This window comes from Petaurus breviceps, unplaced genomic scaffold, assembly GCF_028583685.1.
Source record: "Petaurus breviceps papuanus isolate PSGF00001 unplaced genomic scaffold, PetGlider_PUasm1.0 90977, whole genome shotgun sequence".
NCBI lineage: Eukaryota > Metazoa > Chordata > Mammalia > Diprotodontia > Petauridae > Petaurus > Petaurus breviceps.
The window spans coordinates 733,244-757,905 of record NW_027187391.1 but is presented as its reverse complement, the minus strand read 5'-3'; the positions used below and the strand labels follow the sequence as shown (position 1 = coordinate 757,905).

General features: G+C 38.3%; 1 protein-coding gene across 24 annotated transcripts in view; it reads right to left on the bottom strand.

Moving 5' to 3' along the window:
• Window positions 1-6,155: 6,155 nt before the first annotated feature.
• HIVEP2 (HIVEP zinc finger 2) overlaps window positions 6,156-24,662 on the bottom strand; it is a 274,013-nt gene continuing 255,506 nt past the window's right edge. For all 24 annotated transcript variants that reach the window (XM_069077399.1, XM_069077397.1, XM_069077410.1 and 21 more), the window contains 3 exons: window positions 23,944-24,045; window positions 22,202-23,097; window positions 6,156-8,619 (listed from right to left, as the gene is read on the bottom strand). In XM_069077399.1, the coding sequence (XP_068933500.1) occupies window positions 7,798-8,619; window positions 22,202-23,097; window positions 23,944-24,045 (1,820 nt within the window). In that variant the 3' untranslated portion in view covers window positions 6,156-7,797. The remainder of the gene's footprint in view (window positions 8,620-22,201; window positions 23,098-23,943; window positions 24,046-24,662) is intronic.

Here is a 24,662-nt window from a genome sequence, read left to right as displayed (position 1 = left end):
TCATGTGTGAGGACCACTTAGAGTGTATGTGGAGAAGAGAAAAGAATAAGAAAACTGGAGAGATAGAGGGGCAGGTTGTAAAAGGTTTCAAATGTCAATCAGAGGATTTTATATTTGACCCTGAGGGTAATAAGAAGTCATTGGAGTTTTTTGACAGATAAGGGAAGGTACAGTCAGACCTATGCTATAGGAAAATTATTTTGGCAGTTAAGTGAAAGATAACTGAAGTTAACTGAGACTTTGATGGGGAGGAAAATCAAAATACTATTACACCGGTACAAGAGTCCAGGTCTGAGATAATGAGACCCTCACCAGCATAGTGGTTTTGTCAGTGGAGAGAAGGGGACATATATTAAGAAATGTCATGAAGGTAGAAACAATAGGATTTGACAACAAATTTAATACATGGGGGAGGAGGATAGTGTGAGTGAGGAGTCTAGGGTGGCACTAAGATTATCACCCTACGAGTAATTCCCTGAGTAATGAACATAAAAGTTCCCTATTGAAGGGGAGAAGCAGAGAAGAGATTTTGAAATAAGCCCCTTGGGACTTCCTGGCCTTCCCATTGCTTTAGCGAACCAGTCTAAATGACTAAGGAACAGACTTTCCAAGAAATTCACATGAAGTGAAGAAGAAAAGGGAAAGAAGCCCAGCTGAGGCCCTTGAGACTGCTCCAAGCCCCAAAAATATGACCAATAATTGATGTTAAACCTTAAAAGCATCCAGGACTGCCCAGCCCTGTGCCTGAAAGAAATGGACAGAATGTCTTCAATGCTATCCTTGCTTATTCCTGTAACCCTTACCCACCCAATAGCTTTGTTTACATTCATGTTTATAGTTACGGGTTAGCCTCAAAATAGACATTTTAACTGAGGGATGTCACATGTCTAAAAAATGTGGAGTTGGTTTCTGTGGGGATGTTGTTGAATTTTTAGTTAACAGTGAAACTGATTAGATTCCTCTAACTTCCTCTTGACAAGGTCCCAAGATAGTGGAAATAGAAACTATTAGAAGGAAAAAGAAAAAAAAAGGAAAGAAAGTTTTGTTTAAGTTGGGAAGGTCTTTGTTTTGGCCTTTTTTTCCCCCTTGGGTTCTTGGGTTGAGTGTGGGAGTAAGAAGATTACTTTCAGTTCTTACCTTATTCATCCAACCCAAACCCAATGTCAAGGACAGGAACTGAGCACATGTAATATATCCAATTTTGGAATCCCCAGTAGTAATCAGAGGGTTTGACTGTGTCATTCCCAAATGCTATATAGTTGGTTTTAGGAGAGTAAGCAATGAGATGTATCAGATGATGTTTATTAAATTTTTTATGTTAATCACAATAAACCTGACATCTAGGCTTAAATTCTAATAATATTTTTATTATATTATATGTAACATATTCAATATTACTAATTATATTTCTAGAATGCTTTCCTATATTTTCTAGTATCTAATTTTTCTTCACAACCTTGTGAGATAAGAGCTATTATTTTTGCACAGTTTTGCACTGTGACAGGCTCAGTGACTTGCTTGGATCATAGAACTACTAAGTATTGTAAATGGAATTTGAAAATAGGTCTCCCTGAAACAATATTAGGTACTCTACCCACTACACCAGAACTCTCCAAGCTTTTTTGATCATGTATTTTATAGTAAAACTTTTCTTAAGCATACTCCCTAATATATGTATATTTACTTATTTATAAATGATATGCATGTACTAGTATACTGATGATTATATGCAGTATGAAACTTACATAAGAATAGAAATTAGAAAGGATGAGATAAGAGTGAATTAATATTTGATCTTAGAGTTAATAGGGGTGGGGACAGATTTTTCCCAGTAGCATGTGCACAGCTGTTGAAGAATGTGGTTGGTTTAGGTGTTAACTTCCCTGAAGGTTTAGAATTTAAATAGCAGTGTGAAGTAGGGAGGGGGAAGTATTGGGGGATAAGGGCACAAATGTGTTGGAGACAAGCCCCACACTGGCTATTACTGTTAGGGTAGGATTTTATCCCTATTCTCACCCTTTAATTGGTTGAATGAACTCCCTTGAGGGTCAGGCCATGCCCCACCTGAATTCACTCTACGTTCTCCCCACTTTGAAGACAATTGCTGCCTTCCAACACTTAAGACACTAGGGCTGTCTCCATGTGACAGCAAATAGATGTGTAGGGAAAAAAAAATAACTAAAGGATAATTGATGGGTTGTATGCTTCATGGTTAAAAGGAGGAACTCAATTAGGGTCATAGATCTATTGAAGGATAGCATATTGGTTCTATGAAATAGTCACTCAGTTTCCAAAGTATGAAAGGCAGTTAAGTAGCCCAGTGGATGGAGCATTTTGCCTGGACTCAGAAAGACCTGAGTTCAAATCCCACCTCGGACACTTACTAGATGACGCTGGCCAAGTCACTTAACTTCTGTCTACTTCAATTTCCTCAAATGTAAAATGGGGATTGTAATAACATCTACCTCACAAAGTTGTTGCAAGATAAGATAATATTTGGATGTAGGAGAGGACAACTAAGACTTGTGGTTAGAAATTAATATCAAAGCATGAAATGGCTTAAATAATGTTAGTGTTACTTTTTTGTGATGCAAGACATATCTAAAAGCTTCAAGAATGCCCAGGGAACCAAGAATATGAGTTGTATATGTAGCTTAAACCTCTAAAACACCAAGATAAGCAGAAGAAAGAAAACTATGTGCTGACTCCAAGGTTTAGATAATTGAGCTCCTCAAATCTTTTTCTCAATCATAGGTTTCTGGTTTTGTTTTCTCCTTGAATGAATCACAAAATTACGTCAGCTCTTTACTTGCCATGGTGGCTATGACTTCAATAACATAAGCTCTGGTCCTAAAATGTTAATGATTGGAAGAAGCCTAGATATCAGGGGCAATAGAAAAAGGAAATGAAATTCAGGGAGAATAAGAGACTTGTTCTCTTGGCTAGTTTGTATATAAAGGAGTGGTCCTTGAAAGCCCAAAATCCAGGGACAGAAAAGGGACTGAAGAAGGTGTTTAACTATAAATGGTGCAAACACACGAAGTGAACTCTCTATGAGGGGGAAATTAGCCCCTTGAATGAATCAGAAAGGAAACAATATGATAAAATAAATAATGCTAGGCCATGCCTCCAGGTAATCTTTCAAATTGGTCATTTTGTTTCCCTGAGTGTTCAGGAGAGTGACTGGAAGAGAAACCCAACTCTTGAAAGAATGGAGCATGGGAAACTATAGGAAACCACTTAGATCTGAGAGAGTAGAAGCTCAGTCAGAGGTAATGGCAACAAAGAAAAGGACCATAAGTGTGGGACTGTGGCTGATGGAAGTAAGGTGTTTACCTTTATTTTAAATGTTTAGCTTGCCTTTGTTAGTGGGGCACTTATCGGAAATATAGTTGGGAGGAGGCCACCTTGGGTGTAGAGAGAAAGAGATGTCCTTAAAAGAGAGGAGAGAGGCAAAGACAGAGGGAGAGAAAGAGAGAAACAAAGGATGAGAAAGGAGATAGATGGACAGAGATAGAGAGAGGAGAGGAGAGACAGAGGAGAGAAAGAGAGAGGGAGGGAGCGGGAGAGAGAGACAGAGAGAGAGACAGGGAGGGAGGGGGAGAAAGAGAGGAGGAGAGAGAGGGAGAGGAGACAGAGGAGAGAGAGAGAGAGGAGAGAGAGAGAAGAGGAGAGAAATAGGAGGAGAGAGAGGAGAGAGAGGGGAGAGAGAAAGGAAAGAGGGGGTGGGGTGGGGAGAGAGAGACAGTGACAGAGACAGACACAGAGAGAGAGGGAGATCTAAGGCAAAAGTGTTTTTCCAGAAGTGCTATCTCTGACTGAGGGCTCTGAGCTAACAGAAAGACGAAATCATAGATCCTGTGATACTACTTCCTAGGATGGAGAAAGTGCATTTATACTGAGAAAACTCATCTAGGCCACCTAACAGTTGTACCATAGGGTGAAAACAGGAGTAACAGAACAACCTCCCCTAACACAGTGGTTGAGTCAAGACTAAAACTCTAACTCCTGACTCCCCAGTTCAGTATTTAAACTTTACCACACAGCCTCTCAATTCTTGGACTTAATTCTTGGGCTGAACTACATTATCTCTGCTTGTCACCTGGGTAGCAGCAAGCCAAGAACTGCAAGGAATTTTCCCAATCAACCAACAAACAAATATTTATTGAGCACCTAGTATAATGGACAAACCTGTCTTAACTACCGAATTTCCTAGGGCTTTTACTAAGAATATGGAAATATGGATGCATGGAGCTTTTCCTACTCTAAAAGAGATCAAAGAGAACCTTTGCTGTGCTACTGCAAAATAAACCTGACATCTGAGTTCCTATGCTACTTTGAATTGCCACTGAAAAAGAAAAACAAAATCATAGCAGAGTGGAAACAATAATGATCATTGGCTCTTTCTAAATTAAAATAGTGGATTGCTGCATCCCTGCCACTTATGTTACTTTTCCTAGCCAGCTGCTGTAAAAATGGTTTTTGGATGACCCAGATCATTTGATAACCTCAGGGGGGAAACTGATGTGTAAAATGGTAGTACCATGTTATCAAAATGCATTTTGGAGGGATAGTAAAAGAAGCTTTATAATACTAAGCAACATTTAATGCTAAAAAAAATAAATTTGTACTTTAAGATCCCAAAGACAGGTTTATCTTGAGAGGTAGCATGGTGAAACAGGACTTTGTACATGGAGTCAGGGAGACCTAGGTTCAAATGCCCCCTGCTCCCCTTAAACACTTTCCAGCAGTATGACCTTGGGCATTCATTTAGCCTCTGTTCGTTTCAGCCTCTTTATCTATAAAATGATGGTGTTGGACTCAATGACCCCTAAGGTTCCTTTCAACTCCAAATCTATGATTCTGTGATCACAGCCTTTCTATAACTTAAACCTTAAGGGTGATACCTCATCCTCGGAGAGATTGTGATACCCATGGTTCACACTGCTATTACATTTCAAAAACAGGATTTGAACCTGTCTTCTGGATTTCAGGTCCAGTCTCCTAGCCATTTCTATTTCTATTCATTTCTCAACTGAAGAATGTAAATTTCTTATTTTTCAGTAATCGTGATTCATAGCCACAAAAATGATTCCTTATTGTCACTCCCTAGAAATCATATTATAAAACTCTTAAAAATCTAAGTTTGGTTTTTTAAATTGGAATAAGGTGTTGTATCATTAGATGGTCCAGGATATTCCAGAATATTAAAGAACCTGAAACAATGAAGGCACCTGGTTATTGCATTTAGAACTGGAGTTGGCGGCACAACAAAATCATCGATAGGAATGAGACATAAATGGGAGGCTGGATTAGAAATAAAATCTATTTGTAAATGAGCTATGTAGATACACAAGGTTAAAATCTTCTAAGATTCTGGCCTGTGGCAGAGCTATATCAGGGGATCTGATAAAATTTTCCCATCTTCAAAGAACATTCTCTAAGAAAGAGTCTGGAAGGTATACAGTTTGCTCCCAAATTGAGGATACACTCATTACTTTGTAGCCCTCAATTAAGATTAGGTGAGTTATAAACCCATCATTTTCAAAGGAAAAGCTGAGAGTTCTTGACTGTTGCAATCCTATCAGAGTTCACTCTTCTAAGAAATAACATGAGACTTGAAGGTCATTTTTGCATGACACATTAATGGTTCATCACCATAGTGAACTTGGCAAAATTTTTGCTTATAGAGATTTGGGCATATAGAGTTTGGGAGATGGTAGGGCTACAAGAGAAGAAAAGAAAGGTTTCTTTTGTCTTTAACTCTGACTCCTTTGGCATTTACTGATATGTTACAGGTATCTCAGAAGTAAATAAAAACATCTGTCTCTTCAACCTTGGATGAATTAATTTATGACAATTCCATTTGGGGAATAGGACCATTATCACAATAAGCTAGAATACTGGCAGGATAAACTCAAATGCTATTAAGTATAGACTTAAAATTGGTATTTCTAAAAGATCAGTGCTACTCACATGTCATGTGGCAGATAGCCAAAGGGCGAACACTTCTCCTGATGAATTCAAGCAAGTCCGCCATTTTCCCAGGAATGGCAGAACCTAACAAATAGGTTGGCATACTGTAGCACTAAAAGTTCACCAGAAACCAAATTTGGAAATTAAAAAACAACAACACATGAAAACTAGACACCTCATGCATGTAATTGTATATTTATTTCTTTTTAAAGAACACTCCTTAATGTAATTCAATATACAAACTTGGTTTCACAGAATTATAATCCACTAAAATAGAACAAAGATAACCCAGATCGTGTTTTCGTTTCGTTGTACTCCTTCCTGCTTTTTTCCACTTCTGCAAACCTGTAAGCCAAAGTTCTCTCTACCTTCACACCTTCCTAAATGAAAACCATTCTGAATGATTCCCTCTCCATATGTCATCTCATTCTTCAGGCCCTACATTCTCTTTCCATTAACCCTTTTCCCCTATCAGAAAGCCAGGACATTGACACTCTTCCCCTAATCCAGAGGGTAAAGTGACCTCCACAAAAGCCAACCCAATTATTTACTCTGCGGACGGACTAACAGGAATAAGGAGGGGGCTGGTGAGCAGGTCTCCATGACCCTCTCCTGCCTCCACACCCACCCCTCGGAGTTCATGTATGACGTGTCTAATAAGGTGCCTGAGTTCCACTCGCCAACTTGTGCAGCAAGGACCAAGGTAACTTCTGAGCTCAGGTGTTCTCCATTGGCAATGCACAGCACTGCTAAGCCACGCCACCGGGCCGGCCGATAACCAAGTTCTACACAGTCGGATGTGCTTTGTCCCTTTAATTTTTAAAGACACTCCCACATATGGGTATCTGGCAACCTAGTGTCCAACTGAGTTCCATAAAATTGTACCAGTGATGCACTTGTACATATTTACATGGGGCGGAATGTTTTCCCATATTTTAGATGAGTATATAGATCAACATGTTCACATAAGACCAAATACTTTTTAATATATTTATAACTGATTTATAAAGCTTTGAAAAAACTCACAATAGCACATTGTTTTACTTTAATGCTTTACGGTACTATCAGTTTAAAATCACAATCAGCACTTAAGTTATCGTCAATCCAGCAAACAAGAGACAAAAAAAAATACAAGAGTTAAGAACTGACAGATACATCCTTTATCTTTTTGTTAAACTAATGCATGAGTGCAGAATAAGATAAGATACTCTAATTTAAATATCTTGTTTACAATATACAGTTTGTTCTAATTACGCAACAGTAAATCCCATGCTTCACATAGAAAAGCAATCCACAACATTAAGAAAAAATGTACAATTTATGAAACAAAGTAAATAAATATTAGTATTACAGAATTGGAGCTGTACATAAAAGCTGTTCAGTTTTAATCATATAAAAATATGTTTTAGTGCAACCTCACATATATTGATGCTGTTTTTGCTTTACATCATTTAGATCCAAGTGTCCAAAAAAGGAAAGAAATTACATTTATTACAAAGCAGATACACAAATTCTAAAATATGTACAAATTACTGCTAAAAAATGCTTATAAGAATATAAGCAAAGTAAAGAAAAGGCACAAACATCTGTACAATTTAAAAGTACCAGACCCAAAAGGAGAATTTCAAATTTTGTTTTGGTCAGGCTCATGATGACTTGTTGTTTTAACTAATTTTTTCTGATATAACAAAAGTATATATAATAGCAAACTACTGTAACTTAGGACAGGCATGCTATAAACTTTATTACTTCTATCTCTAGAAAAACAAAAAACAAAAGTAACGGGTAAATGTATGGGTGAAAGTCTCCGTGCATCTCCGATCAATGTAGTTGACTCTTTTCCGATGCAGGATCTTTGCCTTCCTGTGTGCTTGAAGGTAATTCTTTTCGGCTATGAAAACCTAACTGTTGGACATCCACACAACTCTTACTGTAAAATGTGGAATGAGCTAATTCAGTCTGTGATGTACCAAAGTTGTCCTTTTCACCATCGTGCAAGTCAGGGCGGGTGGCTGAGGTACAGGGCTGGCCTGGCTCAGGTCCACTAAAGTGTCTAATGCTCAAATGTGCACTTTCTGAGGGTTTCTGATGAGGCTCCAGCGCCTTGGACGACTGATCTGCCCCAAGCAGATTGGCCTCTTCTGTGGCAATGCGGAGAGAGGCAATGGCTTTTGTACAAGTCTGTATGTGCTCCTCCTGTTCCCTCTCTGTGGCATTTGGACTGTCTTCTGAAGTGCTCTGTTTCAGCAGGAGTAGGGGGGAAGAGGATGTGCTGGGTGGACCAGATGAGTGCAAGGTGTGAGAACGTTTCTCGTGAGGCTGGGAGATGTTGTAGGGTTCTCTAGCAATGGTTTCAGCTGCAGCTCTTTGTTTTTCCTCAGAGCCCTCCATTGGTAGAGGCATTGTGGGCGGAGCATGTAAACCTGAAATGGCCGTGGGTATGGAGTGGACCATTTGGATCCCACCAATGGGCCTCATGGGGATAGGAGCTCGCACTTGTTGCTGAGAGTGGAGTGGAAGATGACTAAAGACATAGTCGTTAGAACCTTCAGGGAAAAGGCTAGAACCTTGCTGTTCGTGAGCACCTTCTCTGTCCCCGTAGAGACTGAAGTAGGGAACCTGAGGTAATCCTCTTCGTAAATTCTGCAAAGAAAAGCAAACAGAATATAAATGTCAAAACTAGCATTCTATACACAATAATACTGATGGGCTATTCCAAACCTTATCATTTTTCATGGATGTTCCAAATCTACCTATTCTTTTCCATGGTTTTTCATTTTACAAACCAAAAGTCATCACTTTTGTCACTTCAACAGTAAAAATCAACCATGTGGCAATACATTTAGTATACAGTCCACTAAATATGTATGTATACATATAAACATACTCTTTTTAAATTATTAGAGAATTAATATTTAATATACATATATTTTGTATTACAATGCTGTAATATTGTACATACATATGTAATTATCACAAAGAGCTTACCAACTTTAAAATATTAACAGTTTTTTCTTCTCTTCAAAAAAAAAAAAAAAACAGCTAGGATTCAACTACATAAAGCCTTATCCAAATCTTGTGGAAATAAAAAGTTCACCGTCTGTTCATACACTGGGCAGATTTTATTTTATGCTTTTCATTTTCAAAAAGTGTTGACGAATGTGACTGGATTGACAGCCCTAGAGATTGGCATCTTTGAGTTTTCCACAGACCAGGTGACAGTGCAAGTGTCAAGTATCAGGAACAAAATTCTTCTCAAATTGATTCTATCAATATGCTACTTCTGACCTCAGGAAACAGGCTCTGTAAATCTCTTTTCTGAAAACCCTTTCATCTTGAACTCAGATCTGTATATGAGATCTCACGAGAGGTCGCTAAGATACAATAGGGATGATTGCTTCTGCTACAAGAACTGCTGTCTTCTGTAGCAGTAATTATCCTAACATATTTCAAAGTCACAACTCAGTAAGCTGAAGTTGGCATCTAGAAATGAGACATTTTATTTGGACAGTTTAATTCTTCCTTTTATGTGATAGTTGTTGAATTTGAACACTGCTTTGTAGACCCTGAGGGGTAATTTTTATACTTTTTGATCTGATGTGATATTTGGTAGACATTATTATTATTGGCAATAAACATAATAATAATTCAGATCCATAAAGAGCTTTCAAGTTTACAAAGTATTTCACTCAGCAGCCTTGTGAGGCTGGTAGCTCAAATATTATTATTCCTATTTTATAGATAAGGAAAGTGCACCTCAGAGAAGGGAAATGACTTCATAGAATAAAAAACAAATCACAAAGAGAGAAGGGACCTCAGAGGTCATGATAACAAATAACAGAATAATAGCTAGCAATGTAGTCAGCAAAGCTACACACACACACACACACACACACACACACACAATTTGATCCTCCTAATAATGCTGTGAGATAGGTGCTTTTATTATGCCCATTTTACAGATAAGGAAATTGAGGCAGAAAGAAGTTAAGTGACTTGACCAGGAACACATAGCTAGTAAGTAACTAAGGCAGAATTTGGGCTTTGGTGTTCCTTATTCACAAGTCCATTATCCACAATGTCACCTAGCTGTCCAACCCATCCCTGAACAAGAATTGTCTCTATAATTCAACATACTTGACAAATAGATATCCAGATTTTAACTGAAGATCTGTGGGGAAGGAGAGGGGCAGCTTACAGATAGAGTGCTGGAGCTGGATTCAGGAAAACTCAACTTCCTGCATTCAAATATGGCTCCAGACACTTACTAGCTGTGTGACCTTGGACAAGTCACCTTGTTCTGTTTGCCTCAATTTCTTCACCTGTAAAATGAGCTGGAGAAGGAAATGACAAACCACTCCAGTGTCTTTGCCAAGAAAACTGCAAAAGGGGTCACAAAGAGTTGGGCACGACTGAACAAAAATGAAGGGATTCCATTACTTCTCAAGGCAGCCCACCCCATTTTGGTTTAGCTCTAAGCATTACAAGTTTTCACATTTATCTAGCCTACACCTACCTCTTTATATTTTCCAACCATCACTCCCTGTTCTACCCTCTGAATCTAAGCAAATTAAGACTAATGTTTTCATTAGACAATCTTTCAAATACTTGAATACAATAATCAACCACCCTCATTCCAAGTCTTCTTTTCTCCAAAGTAAACATATTCAATTCCACATCGAAATGTAAGCTTCTTGAGGGTAGGGACTTTTTTCCTTTGTCTTTGTATCTCACAACCTAGTATAGTGCCTGACACAAAGCAAAAATTTAGTAAGTGCCTAACTGAATGGATTGGATATAGAACCATCTTAATGCCCTTTACCATTCTGGTTGCTTTCCCTCTGCTACATAATCTCCAGCTTCTCAATGTCCTTCCTAAAATGCAGCACCCCAGAACTGAGCATAACAATCCAACTGAGTTGATAAGGGCCAAGTACAGTAGGAGGCAGCTAGGTGGCACAATAGAGTCCCAGGCCTGGAGTTGGGAAATAGCTTCCTGAGTTCAAATCTGGCCTCAGACTCTTACTAGCTGTCTGACCCTGAGCAAGTCAATTAACCCTGTTTACCTTAGTTACCTCATCTGTCAACTTAGCTGGAGAAGAAAATAGCAAACCACCAAGAAAACCCCCAATGGGCTTACAAAGAGAAAGATATGCTTAAAAAATAATCAAACACCAAAGTACAGTAGGACTATGACATCCCCACTCTTGGACTCTCTTAATGCTGCCTAATATTATATGGATGTTTTCTGGGTGCCATATCACACTGTTACCCTCCAAATCCTTTTCAGGACTACCATCTCCTCCATAGTACTTCTCTCTTCTGGTTTTGAAAACAGAAGTACCTACTGCCATAGTGGGTACCATACCTACCTACGACAGGTATAGTACAGTGGATAAAATGCTGAACATGAAGCCAGGAAAAGCTGGGCTCAAATATTTCCTCAGACACTTACTAACTGTGAACCTTGGCAAGTCACTTAAGCCTCTATTTGCCTCAGTGTCTTTATCTATAAAACAGGGATAAAGATAGCACCCAGGGTTGTCATGATGATAAAATAAGTTAATATTTGTAAAGTGTTTTGCAAACCTTAAAATAGTATATAAATGCTAGTTGTTATTATTAGTATTACTATCTTGTACTTAAGTTGATTTTTTAAAATCCAAATTGTAAGACCTTTTATTCATCAGCTTATTTTTTAATGAAGTGAGATCTTTTTGACTTTTACCATGGAATCTAAAATATAGCTCTCCTTCCTTACATTTGTGTAATCTGCAGATTTGATAAGCACGACATTTATTCATTTATCAACTCATTAATAATGACTTGCCTAGCACGATACAGCCGTTAAATGACAAAATCAAGATTTGAACTCTGGGCTCCTGACTCTAACTTCAGTGCTCTTTCCACTAATGATACTTGAAATCCCAGACTAAAACTTGAATTATATTCAATCTAGAAAATACTTATTAAACAACTACTGTGTGCAAGCAGTATACAAAAGGATGGGAGAAATTTAAAAAAACTAGATAAGATATTCTCTGTCCTTGTGGAACTTACAACCTACTTGGGGTTGTATAATTAATAAAATTAATTTTAATACAAAGGAATACATGAGAAATATCAGCAATTATGTGAAATCTTTTGACAGAAGGTCAATTTAATTATGATACCAGGAAAGGATTAACAAAGATGGAAGCATTTAAAGTAAGCAGAAATTTGACAGTTGAAGTTGAGATGGTCAATGAGCCAGTCAACAAGCATTTATTATAAGTGCTTACTATATTCCAAGTAGCTAGGTGGTTCAGTGTATAGAACATGGGGACTGGAAGATCTGCATTCAAATGTGACCTCAGATACTTAACTAGATGTGTGACCCTGGTGAAGTAAAAACCTCTATTTGCTTCAGTTCCTCATCTGTAAAATGGGGACACACTAGAGAAAGAAATAGCAAACCCCTCTAGTATTTTGCAAAGAAGACCCTATGGACAAAGTCCATGGTGGTCACGCAAAGTGGGACACAAGGGAACAACAATAAATTTCCAAGAAGTGTGCTAAGCCCTAGAGAAACAAAGAAAAGTAAAAGTAGTCCCCACCTTCAAGAAGTTCACATTCTAATGTGAGAGACAAACAAAAATAATTAGGTGCATACAAGATAAATGTGGACTAGGCGGAAGGTAATCTGAGGGAAGGGACTAGCAGCTGGGAGAACAAGGGAGGCCTCCAGTAGAAAGTCAAATTTGAGGGGCATCTAGGTGGTGCAATGAATAGAGCACCAGCCCTGGAGTCAGGAGGACCTGAGTTCAAATATGGCCTCAGACACTTAACACACACACAAAACTATACGTGTGACATTGGACAAGTCATTTAACCCCAACTGCCTCTCCAAAAAAAAAAAAAAGAAAAGAAAGAAAGTCAAATTTGAATTGATTCCTGGGGGAAGCGAGAAGAGCAGTATGAGTAAAGACCAAGGGATGGCAAAATATTGAACATTAATAGGGGCTGATGAGCAGTTCTGTTTGGAGCAAACAGTGGTTCTCAAGGTGTAGTCCACAGACTCCTGACAGTCCTAGAATATTTCAGGAGATCTGTAAGGTTAGAATTATTTTTGTAAAAATAATGTTATTTGCCTATTAAAATGCTCTTCCCTATATATAAAATATGTAGAGTTTGACACACAGAATCCTCAAAAAGCTGGGCAGCGCTAGATTGTGGGAAGCCTTGAAGTGCAAGGGAAGGCACTAGAGAAAGTATGACATAAAAGCGTTAGTTGGTATCAAAACACTTGGATTCAGTATCTCTCAATGACACTGCTACCTTTGGGATCCTAGGCTACCTTTGTTGCTCATTCATTTCAGTCATGTCTGACTCTTTGTGACCCCATTTGGGATTTTCTTGACAAAGATACTGAAGTGGTTTGCCATTTCCTTCTCCAGCTCATTTTACAGATGAGGAAACTGAGGCAAATAGGGGTAAGTAAGTAAGTAAGGGGTAAGTAAGCCTAGGGTCACATAGCTAGTAAGTATATGAGGTCAGATTTGAACTCAGGAAGTTTAATCTTCCTGACTCCAGGTCCACGATACCACCTAATTGCCCCTAAATATCTCAGGGCCTTAGTTTTCTCACCTGTAAAATAAGACAGTTGGACTAGATGATCTCTAAGGCATATTCCAGCTCTAAAATTCTAAAACCTTAACTCAGCAAGAACTAGAGACCCTAGGAGGGTTTTTGAAAACAGAAATAACAAGACTATATTTCTGCATAAGGCAAATAAGTTTGGCAGCAGTTCAGGGGCAGAGACAGTGGAGGTAGGAACACGTATCAAGAGGCTACCATAATAGTCTAATTAACATTAATGAGGATCTGTAATAGTGGGAAAAGAGAAGGGAAATGTTTACAAGAGATATTGCTGGGACAAAATCAATGTGATTTGTTGACTGACTGAAAGGAAGAATCAAAAACACCATCAAGTTGTTTTGTTTGGTTGGGTTGTTCTTTATTTATTTTAACAAGGAAAGTTCTGAACAAGGTTTTGAAAAGGCAACTAGGTGGAGACAGTGGGTAGATCTCTGCACTCAGAGTTAAGATCTGAGTTGAGATTCTGCCTCAGACAATTACTAGCTGCACAACCCTGGGTAAGACCCCAAACTTCCTTAGGTCTCCATTTCCAGATCTTCAAAATGAGAAGGTTAGAATGGTGGCCTCAAAGGTCCCTTTGAATTCTTTTTTTTTTTTTGGAGGGGGAAAGGTAGGGCAGTTGGGGTTAAGTGATTTGCCCAAGGTTACATGGCTAGTTTTTGTGTGTGTGTTAAGTGTCTGAGGCCAGACTTGAACTCAGATCCTCCTGACTCCAGGGCCTGTGCTCTATTCACTGTGCCATCTAGCCGCCCCATCCCTTGGAATTCTTAATCTATGATCCAATAAGACTGGAAGAATGGTGATGTTTCTTTCAGAAAGTGAAGTCAAAGCGAGTAGGTTTTGGGAAAAAGATAGTTAAGCGGCTTTGGACATGTTGAGCTTGACGTAAAGTACCCAGGTGGAGATCAATCAATCAGTAAATATTGAATAAGTGCCTGCTATGTCAGGCACTGTGTTAAGTGCTAGGGATACAAAGGGAGGTAAAAGATCATCTCTGCCCACAAAGAACTTAAAATCTAAGGGAGATGTTTTATGGACAAGTGGAGACATGGGTGGGAAAGAAACGGGGACTGGAGATGGAGCAGAACCACGTAAAAGTAGCTTGACTGTGAGTGATAAGGGAGAGAACGGGGAGAGAGAGGAATAGAGAGGGCCAAGGACAGATCCTTCAAGGAACACGCATTTTAAGGAGGTGGGGAAAAGGATAAGGGATTAGCAAATGAAATGATAGTTTCCCAGGTTCAGCCTTTGAAAATATTCACTGAACATGGCATGCTAAATGGAGATTATGTCATGTATCATCAGATTTTATTACTGAGATTTGTTACTTTGAGGGATTATCATCCAAAAAGAATAATGGAATCACCCATCTTTATTCAAGTAAGACAGAACAAATCACCATTCTGGACGCTCATCAGGAAACACCTACACTCACCCAAGGACATAGAAAAAGAAGATTTTCTGAGATATTTCAGGGACCCTTCATTTTCTTTAATTCAAAGGATTCTGTATTCTTTGAAACTATAATGTTCTTCCCAATCATGTAAACACTTTAAAAGTGAAAGCATAAAACTATACTGGGAGATGGGCTTAGGAATAGTTAATGGTTCATTATCTCTGCTACCTTTTCCTCCCCTCATCCCCCATATTCACCATGCACAGCACTGTACTTTATTCATTGGGATACAAATTACTGGAAGTGTGGGTGGAGTGACATTAGATCACCAAACCTATAATCACAAGGATCTCGTAGGCCTAAAAAAGACTGAGGAGGAAATTTTGATGAAGAAAGGAGAATTTAAGTTCTATAAGAAAAAAGAACCATAGCAGGGCACTGCTTATTTAGAAGAGGAAAAAGCAGGGTGGCCAGGTAGCACAGCAAGCAAGAGCACTGGCCCCCGAGTCGGGATGACCTGGGATCGAATCCAGGCTCTGATACTTAGCACCACACCCAGAATCACCTGGCTGTGTAACCTTGAGCAAGTTACTTAACCCCAATTGCTTAAAAAAAAAAAAAGAAGAGGAAAAAGCCCCGGTTCCTTTGTCAATCAGCCTATTTAGTTGGGGGAATAGTAATAACTGTAGCAGAAGTGCTTAGAGACAGATGTACAGTGCACTTTCTTGCAGATGTGGGGCTTGAAGGAGTGCCAGCCGAATGCCAACTCCTTGAAGGCAGAGAAGGTTTTCATTTTGTCTCCAGCACCTGACACAGTGCTTGGCATGCCACATTTGTTCATTCAATTGAAAGTCATTGCAAAAAATAAAATAAATAAATTTCCATTTGGTATTGGTTATAGGGTGGCTTCCTTTACTAAAGACTCACAAACATGTTCACCATGTGTAGTTCAGAAGAGAATAGCTAGAAGGAGCTGAGTTAGTGACCAAATGGTTAGTTGTTGTCCTTCATTCACAAAGACCAAAATTACATCACTATGTTAGAGTCGAGTTAGAATGTGTCCAACTGAGGCTGATCAGACCAACATGAGCTCAAGAGTGCTCCACCACAGTGAACATTTGGAGTGGACAAATAGCCAAAAGCAAGGAGGTGATGAGTAAGCCAGGGAGGCACAGAACAAGCCAAAGTTTACTAAGATCCCATAAAAGAGTTTCTGGCAAATCTTGGATACTGTGAAAAGTAAAGAGTAAATGAAATTTTTCTTTAATCTTCTTTAAAAAGATTTAAAAAATACCTATTCAGTGTGTCCACATAGTAAATAAGATGTTTTTAAGTAATTGAATTAAAGTTTCATCTCTTCAGTGATCACATCGAAGAAATTTTATAGCAACAGAAGCATTAAGTTGTGTTAGGAGAAATTATTCTCCTAACCACTTCAAGGGTTCTGTACATAACTGGGCACTTCCATTCATCCTTCTGTCCATTCTTCATCCCTCCTGACATACTTTAGGGGAACAGATTTTAAAGTATTCCGAGGAAATATAGGAAGGATTCCTTGGCCTAAATATGAACAAATGAAGTTCACATGACAGGCAAAAGAAACTTTCAAGATTTAGATTCTTAGGACATGCAAAAAGTTATTTCAGTGAGGAAGAAAAGGAAGATACATATCTAAAGACATGTACAAAAGAGCAGGTAGTCAAAATGTGAAAGGGCTACCTTGGGAAGCAGAAAACTCTCCCTCATTGAGGAGACCTTTGCTATACAGTATTACAATAACACTTCTTTTGCGGTATAAGTTATACTAGATGGCCTCTGAAAACACTTTCAAACCTACAATTGTGTAGTTATGTTAACTGAGGACTTAGTTAGCATTTTTAATACCAAGAAAAAAAGATTATCAGACTGGGAAGTAAATAATAAAAATAGCTGCTAGGGAATTGAAACCCCAGCTAAGTAGGAAGAGATGCTGAGGGAATACTTCTATTCATTTCAATCACCAAGCCCAGGCAAACTCCATCTAAAGGTACTGTAGATATGACTGCTGAGCAACTGTTTTTGATATTTGAAAAATACTGAAAATGAGAGAGATGCTACTGGACTTGAGATGAACAAAGGTGGTCTTAACAAAACATTAGATTTAATCTGTGTTGGAATACCTCTGGATCAGACTACAGGGCATATAGCTCTAGAGTCAGCCTAATAGTCAAAATCCTACAATTAGCTATGTGAATTCACATATTCCCATTATGTGGTTAATTTAGTTCGTGGTAACTACTTTTATCATGGACTTTTAATAGTGTTATTTCACACACACACACAGAGGTTACTGGAACTCTCAGGTATTGTTCCTGCCATTACTGTGTATGAACATGCACACATAAAGATCTGGGGCTGGAAAAGATGTTAGGAGACATCTTAGCCCAATCTCTTTCATTTTCCTTCATTTCCTTATGAAACCTAAGGCCCAGAGAGTTGAGTGATTTGTCTGCTGTACATGCATTAAACTACAGAGCTAAGATCTGAACTCAGAGTTTGTGATTTTAAGTTAAAAAATGTTATAGCAAAAAATGAAATGCTGTAGCAGCACCTTCAGTGGAAGTGTGTGTGGTGGGGGGTGAGCAAGAGTATTGAAAGGATGATGAGGGGGGCCTTTGGTATACATAAAGAAAATCTCTGAATGCAATCTGCTGAACTGTAGTTTAGAAACCACCATGAGCTCCATATGCTTGTGAAAACCTATTCATGTAACAATGAATGTTTTGGGGGGTAGAGTTTTCCCAGAACCTCTGGTTTCATCAATGTAAAAAGCTCCTATTATAGAAACTCCCTTCACTGATGAAGATTTGGAACCTGTATATTAAAAAGTTGCCTAGGGCACTGAAGTTAAATGAAGGCCCCAGTGTTACTTAGCCTATAGATGTCAGATTGAAGAACAAGATTTTCCCATCTCCAAGGCTGGCTATCTATCCAAAAAGCTATTCTGCCTTCCTTTGCTACTGTATTTCTATAATCAGGAGAAAGTTCTATTAGAATGAAATGCAGGCATCATATTTTTATGCAAGTGTACATCACAGTTCTCACCATTCATTTTTTCAAAATATTTCTACTTCATCCCACATGACCAAGTTTCTTCTCAGATCAAAAAATGTTATGTTTCTTTTATTCTAAGGGAAGATCTGGCTACTATCTTTTGACCCAACATTCTATGTCCCATATGGTGCCAAATGTGCAAGAATGACAGGCTATTTTCCATTTGTACTAGGAGTAGCTAATAAGTATAGATTTCAGATTATATAAGTATCAAACATGCTTTATGATTATGTCATTATAACCATAAAAACACTATAATATTCTCTGGGATACAGACATCTTCAGTACATAAACTGTACCACTGAGTTCAAACTTGGCAAGACTTTCCAAATCACTTGACCTGTATAAACATAATCCTCACAGTAAAAGTCATGGGCTAATGAGACCCAAGTAAAATTTTACATAGCTCTTAGCATGTTTCTGCACTGCATAGAAAATCTGACTGTTCTATTTTGAGAACTGAAGCATATTACTCCCACCCATTGCAAATTGTCTATTTATACAGAAAACATCTAAATGGAAGAAGAAAGGTTTGAGCGGTGGATTTTGGGGGGATAGAGATAACTGAAGTTTTGTAAGAGACACTGTAGGAGATATTCTCCTAAAATTAAATGTAACTAGGAAAAGCTATTCTAACAAAATTCTAAAAAAAAAAAAAGCTAGGAACTTTGGTTGTGTCAGTTATAAGCAATGAGTTAATCAATAGGCATTTATTTAGTGCCTTTGATATGCCAGGCACTGTTTGAGATGCTGAGAATACAAAGGGGAAAAAATGAGATCCTGAAGCTTACATTCTACTGAAAAGGTATCATGTATAGTATCTGCATACTATATTGTGACCAGCATATTGTAAGTACACAGATATATTAAACAACATTAAATATTATTGGTACCCTTAATCATGTCTTTAGCGTTTGGTTTCTGTTTCTTGGGGAGAAGGTAGTGGAGACATTTAACTACATGAGGTTCATCACAGGAGAAGCACATCTCCCTCTATTGCAAATTCTATCCTATTCTATTTAGCAAGTATTCTTTGTCTTCCCAGACACAGAAGGGAGAAAATCCTCCCTTTTCTTCTCTGGAGAGGCATGCCAGAAAAAAAGTAACATAAGGGGCAACCACAGACTGTTATTCCCTATACCCTGGAGAAGTCAAAGGTGTGCAGAGAGGGTCAAATGTTCCTGTTAAAGGGAATGATGCAAAGTTTGAGAATCAGAATATGTTTCTCAAATTTTAACCTTTTGCAACTGCATTCTGCATGATTTTAAACTGCAGTCACGGGTGAGCTAGTATTTTTTAAAATGATTTTGGCGCAAACTCAATGACTAATAAAACTACCCTATTTCCAATGACAGTTTTCTGGGCATGCATCCAAAAATTAGATGAACTCTCTTTATCCACCCCCTCCATTCCTTTGCCCAAGATGGCTGTGGGTTGCTGCTATTTGTGCTAATCACAGTGTACTTGCACAAAAGGCATGCTTTTTTAAAATCACATTTTATTGAAATTGGTTTGACATGTTATAAATACCACAATAAGTATGCATGGGGTAAATGTTATAACAGGAGCTGTCACAATGCTCATGGTGAGCTATGTCTCACACACTTCCACCAGCATCATTACACCTCTAGGAATCTCCACTGTACCCAGGAAAGCATCTTAGACACCAGATACTGTATCAGGCACTTCTGGGAATTTATAGCTCTCTATTCACACTGCCACAGCATCAAATGCTGAAGTTTCCACCTTCCTACTTAGTGCTGCCAAAATGCCACAGTCAGTGACTCAGTGGTAATTTACCTCCTTTTCTTGGCTTGGGCTGTCTAATTCACCAATCACAAATGATGGCTTGGTTGTCATGGCTTTTTCTGTAACAACTGCATATTACGCAAACTGGGAAGATTATGTTCATGTCAGGAGAGAGCAGGGAGAAGCATGAATGCATCAGGTACTTGTTTCTCAAGTTTAGAAATGACATTGTTCAAACTCATCACTCAATTCTCCTCACCAAAAGGGGAAGCTTGTACTGATGGTGAGGAAGAAGGCAGAAAGTGGAAGAAACCAATCACTGGAGCAGAGATGTGCGAGAATTAGTGGTTGGGTAATTGCTTCCCCACGCTGGCTGAATACCCTTGCATGGTGACGATTATGTTCTTTCACATGACAAGAAAGCAGGAGAATTGTGTACAATAAAGGGTACAGACAAGGGGGGGGGGGAAGGTGCATTAAAACAAGAAAACTACACAAAATGTGTAGGGTTTTATCATGATGGCTATTATTAATATTAACATTATTATTATTATTAGGAAAACCCTTGATCAAACAGCAGAAACAATATTACTAATGTCAAAAGTGAGGCAGAAATAGGGAGGTCCTTTCAGACTAGGTTTTATATTGTGAATACTAGTAAATCCTTATTAGGATTGTTATTTTGTTTCTGTGTAGCAATGTCAGTCAGTCATTTAATAAGGATTTATTAAACATTCTGATGTGAATAGAGGAAGGATAGAGCACTAGGCCTAGAGTCAGGGAAGCCCAAGTTCAGATCTGGCCTCAGAAACATAATAGCTGTGTGACCTTGGGAAAGCCACTTAACCTGTCTGCCTCAGTTTCCTCAACTATAAAATGGGTGTAGTAATAGCACCTACATTACAGGATTGCTGTATCAAATGTTTTGATATTTGTAAAGTATTTCGCATAATGCTTGGTATATAGTAAGTGCTTAATAAATATTATTCTCTTCCTCTCTCCCTACAACATGATTTGCTAGTGTATTTACTTAGAATATATTTTGTTTTTACTAATATAAGTATGTATTGAACTCTCCCCAACCTCACCCCCCCACCCACCTACCATACCATCCACGCTCCTCAGGAGAGGAATTGTTTAATTTCTGTGTCTATATTCCTAGCACTTTGCACAGTGACTTCTACGTAGTAGACACTTAATAAAAGCTTACTGATGAATAATTATTATTTGTGGTGTTGTTCTGTCATTTCAGTCATGTCCCTATTTGGTTTTTTTTTCTGGAAAAGATAATGAAGTCATTTCCTTCTCCAAATCATTTTACAGATGAGGAAACTGAAGAAAACCAAGTTAAGTGATTTACCCAGGATCACACAGCTAGAAAACATCTGAGGCCAAATCTGAACTCAGGAAGATGAGCCTTCCTGACTCCGAGTCCAGCACTCTATCCACTGGGCCACCTATCTGCCCATTAATTATCATACAATAGGCCTAAAAGCTTTCCCCTAGTTCTACTAGTTTTATCTCTAATTTTTTTACCTCTAGTTTTATCCCTAGTTTTTTTTTCCCCTACTTCTATTAGCTTCTTATAGCTTTATATACACATTTGAGGTTACCCTTTCTCCATTTCTTTATTTTGACCAATTTCATTAAGTGACTAGGAAGCAGTAAGAAGAGAAAGAAAAAACTGATGTAGGTCACCCAAGTGACCTATTTTTATGCCCTACCCCCCCACACACACACACATGCACGCACAAATCTCACAAATAACATGTATATTTTTTTTCTCCCCTCTCTGATCTCACTGACTTTGAAAATCCATTCACCTGTGGTTAAGGCCATTACTGGATTTTTAAATCATGACATCAAGGTGTGAGGCTGAGACACAATCCTTCACCTAGATAAGATTTACATAAATGCCTTAATATTATGAGTTCAGATAAAGCTCTAAAGCTCCTTTTAAAAAAATGTTTCTTATCCCAGTTTAATTCCTATTACTAATAAATAAAACTTAGAAAGTAGTTAGAAAAAATCTCCAAATATTACTAAGTAAAAATACACTGGAGCCCTACTATAACAATATGAGCCTTTGTCATAGTAATTTGTTAGTGCATTTCATAAAACATAATTTGTATTTACTTATGTGAGTGTGTATTGTCCTGTAAGTGGCTTTTAAAATGTTTCTCCTGTGGCTTTCAATACCCAACTTTTCCCATCTGCCCTAAGACATCCTTATGTTACCACAAATTCCACATTACAATAGCTTATTATAGAGGGGCTCCAATATTCTATTTCTTTAATGTATGTTAAATAAATATATATATATATTATGTATATGTATTTCATACTTACAGTAGGTCCCAACAAAACTGGCTCGGATTGCAAATACGGCCCCATGGACAATGGTGGATTATGATATAAAGCCCTTCTGGGTGACGGTGCTCTAATGGTGGTCATGTATCTTCTCTCTCTTCTGGGTGAGAGGTCTCTTCTACTCACTATATCTTTCCCAGGTGACAAGGGCCTCCTTGGTGACAGATGGCGCCTTGGTGAAACATCTCCTGATGATATCTCTCTCCTCAATGCAGCTTCTTTTCTGGGTGAAAGATGTCTCATGGGCGAAAGATCTCTCCTTGGTGACAAATGTCTTCTGGGTGACAAATCCCCTTTGGGCATTAAATACCTATTTGGTGAATTATCTCGACAGGGTGAAGAATCATATCCTGGCGAAGACTGTCGGCTTGAGGGAGAAAAGTCCCTAGGAGAGGAGCTAGGTTCTGAAGAAAGCATGGACTCTTCATCCATACAACTGGGTATATCTAGCCTGTCTTTGTCTGGCTCCGAATCAGTACTTTTGCTTTGGAACAATCTCTGATACTGTGTCATCTGCGTATCTTCACAGGACTCACTCGGTGTCATCAGCTGGGTAACTTGAATACTGGGTAAAGTAACTAAATAACTGATCAGTGAGGAATGCCCCATTGAAACGTCAGTAGGAGCCCTATGGGGCACAGCCCCAACATTTACAGGCAATGAGGAGAATCTGGGCGGTTGCGGACTAGTGCTTCTCGATCTAGTTTTTGGTGTCAAATCTCCTTGGTCATCGAATTCATCATCGTCTTCATCCTCATCATCATTATCATCTCCCTCCTCACCATCTGATTCCTCAGCATCTGAAAACTGGTGGTCAGTTGAAATGCCTGACATGCCACTCTTCTCCGTTCCCTTGTGCAAATCTTCAATGTTTTCTGAAATAATGGATAGAGGTAATGGAGAATGAGAGACAAATAACAATCATGGTCAGAACCCAGTTCAGGATCACACTACCTCTAATGAGTCTTGCTCATTGCCTACAAGGTTGATGATTCTCTCTGATGACTTACAGTGCTTGGTCCCTGGACCAATCCTAACAACTCTATCAAATAGTACTTAAAATACTATACTGTATTATTATCTTTTACTATGCATATCCTGTATCCATAATTAGATAGCAAGTCCCTTATAAGGGCAGGGACCAACTTCATATCATTGTTTCCCCAGAATCCATGGAATAGTATCTTGCAAATATAAATCACTCAAGACTTGTTTGTTGATCTCTTGCAAAATGATGCTGAGGGTGGGGTAAGATACTATTCCCATCCCTGGGGACACAGAATTAGAAGAGGATCATGTCTAAAGGATATGGCCCAAAGATGTTTCAATTATTCCACTTGTCAGTAGTGGGTTTGTTCAACTAAGAGAGAGTTCTTAGTAAAGGACATAATAAATTAGAATGGTTTTCAATTTTTTTTCAAAAAAAAAAAAAGCATTGACTACACTGTCTTTGCTATCATAATGTTTTACCATAGTTCTGGAAAGAGGTATTTTTATAGTAAGGTCTTTTTTTCCAATCACACTTCAGTTGCACATGCCTCTTCACTATGGTTCAAAAAACAAATGGGTTTCAGATTTCTTTCTATCTTTAGTGTTTATTAAAGTGAAACATTTAATGTTGATTTTTTTAAAAATTTAAGCTAAACCAATTTTATCACTTCAGACATAAAAGCCCAAGTGTGGATGACTCATTTGCATTGTGTAAAAAAGCTGTGACCTACCTGCTTCTTCAGTTTCTGTATCATCTACTGATGTCATTGATACTCCCAGCTCCAGACATTTTTTCATGTGTGCTTTAGATTTCATATGTTTTGTTAGATTTCCTGGACAAAAACAGAAACCAATGAGAAATGGATCAATAAAAGGATGATCTCTGAGAAACACCAAATTAGGATAAATTTACATCAGTGTCCCCTCAGATTTGAGAAGCTATTCTGTTCTCAGGCCTCCATCCCTGAGAGTCTAATGACACAGAACATTACATATACAGTATACAATATGTATACATATTGTACATATACAATACACAGAATATTACAATGAGGAAGAAAAGAGGGATGCATCTAAAAAGGCAACTATTTCTTAACTAACTCATAGACCCAGATTTTTAAGACATGCAGAATTAAGGGCAAGCAAACAAAAACTGAATGGGCCACCTTGGGAGTAACAGGTTCTCTCTCATAAAATGGTATGTTCTGTGAGTTCTGGTTCAGTTTCAGGTGTTTCTTAGTCTATAGGAGTGCCAAAAAGGTATAGATATGGTAACTCTGGAAACTAGATTGCTTTAGTAAGAGGTCACAGGTAGAGTAATGGGAAGGTTAGCATTCTCAATTCTGCTCTATGAGGTATCTATATGTCTACAGAGAAGAAAGAAAGAAAGAAAGAAAGAAAGAAAGAAAGAAAGAAAGAAAGAAAGAAAGAAAGAAAGAAAGAAAGAAAG